The 12,541-nt window shown below is 38.7% G+C and overlaps 1 protein-coding gene across 5 annotated transcripts in view; it reads right to left on the bottom strand.

Moving 5' to 3' along the window:
• Positions 1-11,635, bottom strand: part of IKZF2 (IKAROS family zinc finger 2) — a 273,519-nt gene extending 261,884 nt beyond the window's left edge. For 3 of the 5 annotated variants that reach the window (XM_033944154.1, XM_033944156.1, XM_033944158.1), the window contains exons 1-3: positions 11,423-11,635; positions 9,067-9,115; positions 8,397-8,501 (exon numbers count right to left, since the gene is read on the bottom strand). In XM_033944154.1, the coding sequence (XP_033800045.1) occupies positions 8,397-8,501; positions 9,067-9,100 (139 nt within the window). In that variant the 5' untranslated portion in view covers positions 9,101-9,115; positions 11,423-11,635. Of the gene's footprint in view, positions 1-8,396; positions 8,505-9,066; positions 9,116-11,422 lie in introns of all 5 variants that reach the window. The other 2 variants (XM_033944155.1, XM_033944157.1) reach the window with 1 other exon arrangement.
• Between the last annotated feature and the right edge of the window lie 906 nt (positions 11,636-12,541).

The following is a 12,541-nucleotide window of genomic DNA, read 5'->3' as shown; positions in this document are numbered from 1 at the left end:
CTGAGTAAAGAGCCCTTAACTATCAATAATTGGACGCTGATAACCAATTACTGGTTAATTGACACTCATTAAAATTTGCACACGCAAATTTGCACATGCGCACTATTCTATAAGGCATAGCGCCTAGCTCTATTAGCGCATAACTCAAAAAGGGGCATGGCCATGGGCATATCAGGGCATTCTGTAAAGTTGTATGCTTAATTATAGAAGATGGCCTCAGCGTACCTAACTTGGGCGCCAGCATTTATACCTGATTTCAGCAGATTATATGCTGACACCTGCAGAAATTGGCGCTAAGTGCGATACTATAAAGGGATTTACTCCCATGCATACCTTTTTTGCACATATATTTTGAAAAAGGGTCTCTTGTTGCATTTCATAAGAGCCCATATCAGAGTCATAATATTTTCCAGATCACTATAGAAATAAAGATTAAAATATGAGAGAAGTCTTTATCGTTAACATATGAAAACAGCTCCTCTTCCCTACCTCTCCCCCTCTCTCTTTTACTTCCCTTTGTAAGTCGCCTTGAGCCTGTATAGGTATGCGCGTGTATAGGTATGAACAACACATAAATAGAAGATTAAATTTCACTTAACATTTTTCCAAAGATTCCCAAGAAAAGTAAATAAGAAAGGGACTTGAAAGCATGTATAATGGTGTTCAACATGGCTGAATAGGATCTTATAAAATTGCCAGGAAGTATATACAGTAAGAGCAAAATATAGGCAACAATTGCAAGGTTAATTCCAAAGACAGAAAATAAGTAGATTAAGAGAAGGACTGGCATTTACACCCTTTCTACAACTAGGCAACCATATTTACAGCGACAGACCGAAGGTCTATCAAAGCCAGTATCCTGTTTCTAACAGTGACCAACCCAGGTCACAAGTACCTGGCATGATCCCAAGGAGAAAAACAGATTTTATGCTACTTATCCTAGGAATAAGAAGTGGATTTCCCCAAGCTATCTTAATAATGGCTTATGGACTTTTCTTTTAGGAAATTATTCAAACCCTTCTTAAACGCTGCTAAGCTAACCACTTTCACTACATTCTCCAGTCACAAATTCCCAGAATTTAATTGAAGAAATATTTTCTCTGATTTGTTTAAAATCTACAACTTAGAAGTTTTATCACAGGAATATTTTGCTTGTCTTCTTTGTTCTGCTACTTTTCTGGTTTTTTCTCATATCCAAGGCAATTTCTTGGCTTTCTTTCTCTTCTGGAGTGGTTTGGTTTTTTTTTTTTTTTTTTTAGCTTCATCATTAATTACGGTTTTGATGTCATTCCATAACTCTTCAGATTATCTCCTGTATCAAGAAAGGCAAATCTGTTGTCTAGTTTTATCCAATAGTCTGATGGAACCGAGTGTTCCAATGTCAAGTTCGACAAGACAAAGAACAATACCTCAAGGATATTTGTCAGAAAATTGAATTGGAACATGTAAACGGAAAAACCAGATTAGCATATCAGGATGTTAACAGGTTGTAGCAGAAATTCCAACCTTGTTTGGGGATGCTTAAAGACGCCAATAGAATGATACTTAATGATACAGAAAGCATTAAAAAGAGATAGAAAGAATGTAGGGAAAATTTATACAAAAAAGGTAATGAGGATAAAATTGGGGAAATTGAACTGGAAACTGATAGAACCAGTAACTTCATAGGCATAAAAGAAGAAGTCATAGCAGCAATTGAAGCTTTATCAGAAAACAAGTCACCTGGTATTGATGGTATTCCAAATGAATTAATCCAAGGCTCAGCAGGAAAATACATGACCAAATGATTGAAGAAGATCTCTGCTCATACCTATGCCGAAGAAAGGTGACGCCAAGGACTTTAACAACTACTGAATGATTGTATCAATTCCAAACACCAGCACAATATTGCTGAAAATAATACACCAAAGGCTACAATCATATGCTGAGCAAGAATACTTGAAGTTCAGGCTGGTTTCAGAAAGATTGAGGAACAAGAGACATTATTGCCAATGCTAGATGGATATTGGAAAAGAGTAAAAAATACCAAAAGTGCCTATACTTTTGCTACATCGACTAAAGCAAAGCTTTTGACTGTGTGGATCATGATAAACTATGGAGAACTCTAGAACAAATGGGAATACCCAAACACATAACTCAGCTGATAAAGAGCCTCTACAAAAATCAAGAAGCTCCAGTGAGAACTGAATATGGCAACATTGATTGGCTTCCAATAAAATGCTGTGATCAGGCAAGGATGCATTTTGTCACCTTACCTGTTCAACCTTTATGGCAAAACCATCTTCAGAAAAGCAAATTGGAAGAAGAGAATGTCCTGTGCTATGTAGATGATACAACGCTCATTACCAGCAGCTATATCTACTGAGAAAAGTCAAAGTTGAAAGTCATAACATGGAATTAGAACTGAACATAAACAAGACCAAGATCATGAACTTGAAAAATGATGATGATTTTGAGCTCGAAGGGGATAAAATAGAAATTACAAAAGATTTCAATCTTCTGGGCTTTTTCATAAACAAAAAAGCAACTAGAAGGGAAAAAAAACTCTGTAGAAGAGCATTTGTTCTTCAATGAAGGCTCTTGACAAAGTATTCAAAAGCAAGGAAATAACACTAAAAAGATCAGACTTATCCATGCACTCGTTTTCTCAGTGGTCAATTACGAATGTGAAAACTAGACACTATGAAAACAAGACAGAAAGAAGATTTACTCATTTGAGCTTTGGTGCTGGAAAAAGGTTTTATACATGCTGTGGACTGCCAGAAAAACTAACAAATTGATTCTGGAAGAGATCAACCAGCTATGTCACTCGAAGCCCAAATGATGAAATCACAACTGTCTTATTTTGGTCACAACATCAGAAGAGAGAGATCATTGGAGAAGGAAATCATATTTGGGAAGATCAAAGGAATCAGGCAAAGAGGGCTACCTGCAACCAGAGGACTGGACACATTGAGAATAAGCAAGAACTAGCAAACCAATTTCTTTTTAGATATGTAACTCATCAAGTCGCTAAGACTCAAACATGAGTCGATAGCACCTAACACAGTAGTTTCATCACATACTCACAAGTCCTAGTATTTTTGGAAAGAGTAAACAAGCAACTCACATCTACTCGTTCCACTCTACTTAGTATTTTATAGGCCTCCATCATATCTCCCCTGAGCTGTCTCTTCTCCAGGCTGAAGATCCCTAGCAACTTTAGCCTTTCCTCAAGGGGAAGTCGTAGCATCTCTTTTATCATTTTTGCTGCCCTTCTCTGTACCTTTTCTAATTCTGCTATATGTTTTTTGAGATGTGGCAACCAGAACTGAACACAGTATTCAAGGTGCGGCCAGCCGCACCATAGAACAATACAAAGATATGATAACATTTTCATCTGTGTTTTCCATTCCTTTCCCAATAATTTCTAATATTCTATTTGCTTTCTTAGCTGCCACCGCTGCCGCACACTGAGCTGAGGGCTTCAAGTATCCTCAACGATGACATCTAGGTCTTTTTCCTGGGTGGTAATTCCTAACGTGGAGCCCTGCATCACGTAGCTATAGTTCAGGCTCCTCTTTCCCACATGCATCATTTTTGCACTTGCTCACATTAAACGTCATCTGCCATTTTGATAGCCAGTCTCCCAGTCTCAAAAGGTCCTCTTGCAATTTTTCACAATCCTCTTGCGATTTAACAGTTTTGAACAACTTTGAGTCATCAGCAAATTTAATTACCTCACTAGTTATTCCTATCTCTAGATCACTGATAAATATGTTTTAAAAAAAACAGCAATCCAGGATAGACCCCCGGGGAATCCCACTATTTAAACATCCAAAATCAACAAAAAGCTGTGCAATAATGATACAGGACAGGAACTGCTAAATGGAAGTAACGCCTCAGATCCTCATCAGGGATAAACATATCCACTAACTCAAGAGGGCCGGTAACTTCATAGGCATAAAAACCTCCATAGTAAAGCACTTAAACAATAGTGTCTTAGGTTTTATTAAATAGCAAAATAAATTTTAACTTATCTTATGGCGTGCGTTACAAACAAGCTCTCAGCCCAGCCCAGATCCCTGATGCAGCCCATGACTGTCAGAAGTTTAATAAGTGCTGAATGCCGTGGTCTTGACATCATCCCACTAGTTCTTAAAAGCTAATCACATGTATTAAGTTAGTCTATTATTGGCCTTCATTTCTACCAGAGTCCAGAATGTTGTAGTGGGCTGTGTTGTATGTGACATGGGACTGTGTGGTCTCTGCACAACAGCTACTATCACAAACGGCACAGAGTACAGTGCCAAAGACTTGGTCCTGCTAACAGGCCTGAAGCATACTGATGAAATATCATTGAGATGTCTGTATTACTGCTATCCATAGTCATTATGTTCATGTGCTGAACTAAGGGCCTACTATTTCATCATCCTAATCATACTACTAATTCCTAATAGCCAGAAGCTCTAAAAACATCTGATAATTACTGCGCATCTACTAATTCAGAGACCTGTTTTCCTTTTAGACATTTTAACACAGTTTCACATTCATTTGAAGGAACTGGACATGAGTGACAAACCACAATCTTTATCAGTTCAACCTACCTCCATGGCAACCTGAACTTGTAACTTTCTCACAAACCAGCCAAGCTTCCCTCCCCCCATCTTCCTCTTTTGTTCCTTCTGTATACTGTATACAGTATTTATCAATACACACTGTTTCGGATAATCTAATATATGCTTTAATATAGAGATATCTTGCAAATGAATAAAAACCATGGCATTTTTATGCTTAATTCTGATGAGGTACTTTGGGACAGCAAGATGTCATGTCGTTTCCATGCATTTAAGAGTCAGATGCAAATCACGACTCAATTTCTTGGTGTCTGCTGCCTGCCATCTCTTGCTTTCAATATCCGAAATTAGTTGTGACAATAAGGTAGACATATATATATATATTTAATCCTTTCCTTGGGCTCTTGGTTTTAGCAAAATGTCAGTCTCCTATCCCAGGGGTAGGCAATTCTGGTCCTCGAGAGCCGGAGCCAGGTCAGGTTTTCAGGATATCCACAATGAATATGGATGAGATGGATTTGCATGCACTGCCTCCTTGAGATGCAAATCTATTTCATGCATATTTATTGTGGATATCCTGAAAACCTGACCTGCCTCCGGCTTTCGAGGACCGGAATTGCCTATCCCTTTCCTATCCTAACCAAAAATCATAGCACAACCCATAAAAGATGGTAGCCCGAGAATTTTACTTCTTGATATTCATCCTCTAACTTTATAAACTACTCTGGAAATTTCAGATCCTGTCACAGAAGACATGAAAGGGTTACTTACACAACTACTGAGGTTTCTTTACCAAAAGGCACTATCTCATTACCGGGCATCAATATGCATTAATGTGCATCAGTTACCACACTGGGACCTATTTAGGGAAAAGTTATCAATGTAACTACCATTAAGACAGATTATTTTACCACAGGTCATTCTATTTTAGCATAGGGTCTCATTGCATAAAATAGGGCCCAGTGCTAAAATAGCACGACCTATGGTAAAACATTAGGTAGGTACATTAGGTGGATTGTGAGCCCACCGAGATAGACAGGGAAAATCCTTGAGTACCTGATTGTAAACCACTTAGATAACTTTGATGGGTGGTATATAAATACTGAAAATAAATATAATACCCTGTCTTAAGATAGCCTACGTTAATAACCTCCCCCCTTGATACTAAAGTGTACAGTAGCACCTTTTAGTAAATCTAGCCGTTACACCATCCAAATACAATATTAATAAGTACTGTAAATATGCTGTATTGCTCCAAAAGCATTCCATACACACTGTATCAAAAAGAAAGATGTATAGTTATACTGTACCAAGCACAAACCTAAGAAAATGACCCCAAAATATCCACAGAGAAGAAAATCCAGAAGAAACCAAAAGAAACTCTGTGGAGTGACGATGTTCCTTAAATGGACTTTATTTGAAAATGTCAAAGTTCCAAAGGTACACTAAAATCATCCACATAAAAGTAAAGTAATCCACATAAAAGCCTTAAAGGACCTAGTCCTGCATCCCTAGCGGACTAGGTCCTCTAAGGCTTTTATGTGGATTACTTTACTTTTATGTGGATGATTTTAGTGCACCTTTGGAACTTTGACATTTTCAAATAAAGTCCATTTAAGGAACATCGTCACTCCACAGAGTTTCTTTTGGTTTCTTCTAGTTATACTGTACAACTATATTATCTTAACAGAATAAGTATGTACACTATTCCCTGCAATGCTAACAACTGAGAATACTGTTAAGAGGGCTGAAGCTTATCTTTTCACTGTTACCCAATATAAGAACCTTAGATTTTACATTTAATTTCTTCCAAACCTGGAAGCTCTACTGTACTGGTAGCCAATGAACTTAGGCCCATATTCTATAAACAGCACCTTAACTTAAGTGCCTGTAGGCACCTAAGTTAAGAGGAAAACGCCATTTAAAAGTTCTTTTAAAAGATATTTTCAGGTGCCTACCAGAGGTGCTTTACGATGCCTAAGGCCACTGTAGACGTGGATAATGCCGAAAGTGGCATTAGGTGCCATAAACAATTCATGTCAAAGGTAGGCGCCACAAATCTAGGCTTTGAAACCCCTGGCCTACATTTCCGACACCTACCTTTACCGGAGTCGCAATTCTCTAAATGGCACTGTCGCATAAATGACATGTGATCGGCAGCCGCTGACAACGGCACCATTTAGAGAATCTGGGCTTTGGTCAAAAAATGAGCTATATCGCCTTAACAAAAATAAATATATAAGTAAAACCATTTTAAATAAATTAGGTGTCATCAACTTTGACCATAATGCACTTCTAATACATGTTTAAGAAAGCCATTCCATTCAAAACCTTTTCCACATAAATTTAAAAAAAAAACTGAGTAAAAAGAAAATAATCAGGAAAATGTTTAATTCATCTGGTTAATATTAATTGCTAATATAATAACTGATCCCAATCTTATTGTAAGCCACAACGATTCCTTGCTGAAAATTGCAGGATATAAGAAACTAAATGGTATGGTAATAGAAACTTTCAAAATGCCAGCTTTAAAAGATCTGAACAGGTAATGCATAGGTTGTCACAAAGGTTCAGCGAAGTCTACCCAAAATTAGAGCCTGGAACCAGGTGTACTGAATTATCCATCTACATAAAAACTCTATATTTTACAAGTTTGCAGACAAAAAAATTAAAAACCAAAATACTATTCAATATGTGGACTCTGATTAGTCGTATATGTGGAATTATTATATATAATTTAATATAATTATTTTCTTTTTCAATTGTTAATTTCTTTAGATTGTTGTTAAACAATTTGTGAAAAATTATAAATAAATAATTTAAAAAAAAAACAACTAAAATACTAAAGATCTAACCTTTAAATCTTATTCCTTTAATTATTTTCTCAAATTATACAGAAAATGGTATTATACTCTACAAAGCTACTTTACAGATGGAGGTAGTGAGTAGACAGACTGACCCCTGAAAATCAGCCATTATTTATTTATTTATTTATTTATTTATTTGGTCCTCCCAGGAAAGCTCAGAACGGGTTACAAGTTTATATACATAGCAAATTCAGTTATATAACAAAGAAAGTATAACATTGCAAGAAGCTAATTTCTTTGTGCCCAAAATATATTGCACATACCAACCAAACGCGCCCACATTGCTCTTGTAAGATCCACTAAACCATATCATAAGCTATAATACATGGCATTTAAAAGTGGTACTCCCTAGATTGCATTTTTAAACCATAATTAACCGGTCTACTGCCTTCCCATAAAAAAATTAAGCATAATCTTTTAAATTAGTTTAATATACAGAAAACGGTCATTTTCAGTTACTGTTACAGTTCAGAACAAAATACTTTTCAATGGGCAAGCACAAGTTAACTGTTTTCAGTCAACAAAAGAACTTGTTAGTTTTGGGTCACACTGTATTAACAAAATGAATTTTTTAAAACTGTAATTTTTGTCAATCCCCCTCCCGTTCCGTAAGTAAGCAAATAATTTGAAAATCATGGTGGTAAAGAAAAATCCTTGCTCTGATTCTTAATAACTGTTGGACTCACTCGATTACTAGGAATGTCTAATGTTTCCTACCTGGTACAGGTAAACACCAGCTGTCATATGCCACCCTGGAGTAGTTCAGACCAGTAAGCAGGTTCATATTTAGGTGAAGCACTTAGCAAAACAGGAAATAGTTGGCAATGTGCACTTCCCTGCTTTCCTCAGTAAAGCCTTCTGCTGTGGTTCGCCTTTAGTCAGTGAGAGGATCCCAGAGACAAAAGAAGCCCACACATAGACCACACCAGGGAATTGGATAGAAAAGGGTGGATGGAGAAAAAAAAAGACTTACTGCTCGTCATGTGACCCGGGGAAGCATGCTGCCCATTGGGTGTGCTGGAGGTGAGATCAATTGCCATACTGGAGTGCTCCCTTTCGGTCAAAAGCTCACTGTCACCTGCTTTCAGAAAACACACCCTTTTAGTTGCAGCCCAAGGGCTTAATAAGTATTACCATGACATTGTACGTTGCCTTCTTGGGCTGGCCCAGAACCAAAGCCATGCACAGCATGCCACTTAATGCTAAGAAAGCCTAATAATAAAGAGCTACTTGCTATAGTTACAACAGGCATATATGGTTATAAAAGCATACTAACTAACCCTCAGTTGAAGTTTGCTTCTTTCAATGCCCACCACATAATACCAGAACCAGAGCTGGAAAGTACAATAACCATTTTGTCCTCCATAGTCATCCTAGGAAGGCAACTATGAGCTGAACACTTACACTCTTCACTTAGAAGGGGAAACTTTGTAAGTTTCTGTATTTGCTAGTACAGGATTTCTGACCAATGACAGGAGTTTGGGAAAAGTGGAAGGCCAGTCACATTTTTAATCAGTATGCAGGGCGGCATGATTTCCTGCAAATGACAGTTGCCAATACAGTGGTTTGGGGCATATATCAAAGTTGCGCTACAAAATTCAACCCAAATTCTAGAAATGAAAGAAGTTTAGTATGGTACTCACTGGTAATGTAGCCATCAGTAGCCTCTGTGTCCATAATCAAAGTGCAGAGCTGAAAAACAAGATGATTCTCTCTTAAAGAGATATTTCACAGCTCAACAAGCAAACAGTTGACTTGAAACAGTTTGCAGAGAAGACACCTGCCTCTATTTCTTCTCACTGGATGAAACCTTATGTGAAAGTTCGGCACCTTATTAAACAGAGATATTATTCATCAGATCCTCACTTAGCATTCTGACCACTTAGTTCTTCATTACATCCTTCATTGGTGCACCTGCTTTAAGCTTCCCCTATCCATGAACTTTCCTGTGATTGAGTACAGTTGTTGAAGTCTTTTTTTTAAATGTTTTATGTTTACATTAACAATGCTTCTGGGTATGCTGTAGTATAACATAAGGACTAATATTTTTAAATCACTGGATATTGAAAACCTGATAAGAATACCATCATATACGGTATGTTGGTCAACAGTTCAAATTAAAAAAACTGAAAGACTCCTTTCCCAAGGAGCTTATAAAATCTCTGCCACTGCTTTTTACTGTAAATGAACTAATAATTGTAGTCTTTTTATTTTAAGTAAATAAAAGTTAAAATAATTGGCATGAAAATCTACATTTTTTCCTTTGCCTTTTGCTTGTAGTTTCAAAACTCTCCCAGCACTAGCAGTTAAATTATTCACAATGAGACATTTCTGTATTGATCTGCCAAGTATATTTAGCTCTGGCTCCTGGAATTTCTACATTACTTACTGGAAAACAGGCAGCTTCAGTTCTTGTCTCCAAACCACTTCCCAAAAAAATAAATTACAAAAAATACATGCATGGGTAGGTTCTGTGTTCCTCTTTTCTTTCTCTCATGTATGGTAGGCAGATCAAATTCCCAACAGAGACAAGATGATAACACATAAGTTTCAACCTGCTGTTGATTACCAGCAAGGTTTCCAAAGTGCTACTAAGTGTGAAAACACTAGTAAGAAATTTCAACTTTTGGTACCTCAACTTGTTATGTGAGGTGAGGTTTCCTCAAGATCACCCAGGAGATTATTGGCTGACTGAAATTTTCTTATCTTCAAAACAAAAAACTTCAGAAGTAACAGGAAGAAACCTCCCACCAATGAAACAGTTAACCCTCCCCCCCCCCCGAAAGAAAGTTAATTAAAAAGAAATAATTAAAATAAAAGTGACCACCATGCCAAGCCTGTGACAGCAGCTCCAAGTTTCCAGTCCTAAGGATTTGACAGTCTCCGTGTTAAGTTGTCACAAAGGGGCAAATGAAATCAAACAATTAAAGACACCCGAGCAAGTGGAAGTTCCCCTGCCAGGCTCTCAAAGCAGAAAGACAACTGTACCTGGATTCTTTTTCACACTGGTTAGAGAAAAAAAAACAACAACCTAGCACACACCTTTTCTAACAGGAAAAAGAACAAATAAAAAAATCCACATACACATAACCTAGGGATGGTCTGGCAGGGAAAGTTACTCAGGAATGTCACGTACTTTCAGGAAAGAAAGAGACAGAGAGGTCACTACTCCAGTAAAGCGATTAACTAGAAGAAAAAAAACTGGATCCACCGGTTCTTTCCAAAGAAGCCGAGAAAGAAACCAGGAGAAGCAAAGCGAAAAAAAAAAAAAAAAGGAAGAAGAAGGGGGGATGGAAAACAAGGACAGGCAACAGAACAGAAATGCAGGCCAACTTCTCAGGATCTGCTCTGGCCTTTGGCAAATACATAAGCACATGTCTATTACAAAAAATATATATACTGTATATCCATGCTTTAATATTCATATTATTCAGCGCTCCCTCCCCCCCCCCCCCAATTCACTCTTCATTCAATCTTCCAGAAATAAATTCATGCCTTGTAAACAGGTGTCAATGCAAGATTATTTTTATTTTGCTCCAAACCGGACCCTCTCCTTTACAGGGTAGCTATTTTCGCAAGATTTAATCCCCATGCAGCATTTTCTCCCTGATCAGATAGGGTCAGTACCCCCCTTGTCAACAGCAAAAATGTTATTTTTAAAGAAGACGATAGGTGTTTTTCTTTAACCCAGTCTAACACCTCACAGAGCAGACATTGTCACAGCCAGAACAGAGGGAGAGAGCTAGGACGGATCTAACAATATGACTGTACTCTACATCCAGGATTTCCCCTTTTTTCCAAAGGATTATTTTTGCTTAGCAACAAGTCATTTGATCCTCACCCACCTCCAGAGACGGTACGTTATTACACTTAACTTTCAAACAGTGCCTTCCCCCACCCCTCAAAAAAAAATCCTCAGACAGTAAGCACACCAAATCAAACATAAAGGCACAGTTGAATATTCAAAAAGAAAAAGGAATAAAGCAAGCCATTAATTACCTTAACAGTGCAATAATTCCATCACCCCTTCCTTTTATGTCTTCCCCCTTTCTAACAGATTAAATGCTGTGCTTTCTTTCTTTCCCTCACACATAGATCTGTATTTTTTTTCTCTCTTTTCCTCCTTTAGTCTGTGTGTGTTGTGCACTGCAGCTGATTGTGGAAACTAAGGCAGGGAAGCTGTAGCTAAGGGTAATCCTGCCTGCACTTCCTCCATCTTCAGCAGACTCTGGTCAAACCCCGAGAAACGGATCCCTCGGATGGCCTCCCCCTCCCCCTCCCCAGACACCTTCCTTCCCCGGCAGCCAGGACTGGCGAAGGCGCGCGAGCCGCTCAAGGCACTCGGCAATCGATTACAGGACGGTCCGCCCCTGCCTCGGCCCCTGCGCCGGGGAGGCGGGAGCAGCCGAGGGTTCCTCGCTGTTCTCGCGCTTGCACGGTAGCGGCAGGTCGCCGATCGCGCTCTGTCCCAGACGGCCCGCAGCGGCCGAGGGGGGGGGGGGGCTCTTTCTTGTGGCTTTACGACTGGAAGGAGAGGCGGGGGGGGGGGAAAGGGTGATGCGCGGTTTTGACGAGATGCTTGATGACCGAGGTTATGAGTGGGGTGTGACAGGCGACCAGGATTTGGGGTGTCGCGAGCAGTGGAGTCACTTCTGTTGATGTCAGTGGATGATAGTAAGCTCCTTCATTGTGTTCACAGAAGGGTCATTGTATTTGGCACCGTTGGTGCCTAGGATCGTGAGCCCTCTCCCTATCCCGACTCCCACATGCTTGAAGGTTCTCTATATCACAACGCTGATTTATTCCCCCTCCCTCCCCCCCAGAATCTCTAGGAGGATTGCAAATACCAAGCAAGGAGAGTTTTTTGGCACAGAGCTTAGGGTGACTCGGCCTGTTAACTAGGTAGGACTGTGTCCTGAAGTGATAGCAAATATAATTTGTTTTATTACGGCTTTATTTATTTGGTACTCTGGCAGACAGGTGCACAGACACTGTACATGTGCTTGGAAGGAAAGGCCATTATGCTATTCAAGAAAAGAGAATTTGCGAGTAAAAAGCTAAGAAAGACATTTAAAAACTATTGTGGCTTTTTTTCGCCTGTTTTAAGAATAAGGAAAG

This window comes from Geotrypetes seraphini, chromosome 5 (assembly GCF_902459505.1).
Source record: "Geotrypetes seraphini chromosome 5, aGeoSer1.1, whole genome shotgun sequence".
In the NCBI taxonomy this organism is placed as follows: domain Eukaryota; kingdom Metazoa; phylum Chordata; class Amphibia; order Gymnophiona; family Dermophiidae; genus Geotrypetes; species Geotrypetes seraphini.
Note: the sequence above shows the minus strand (reverse complement) of the source record. Positions and strands in the feature narration are given on the sequence as shown.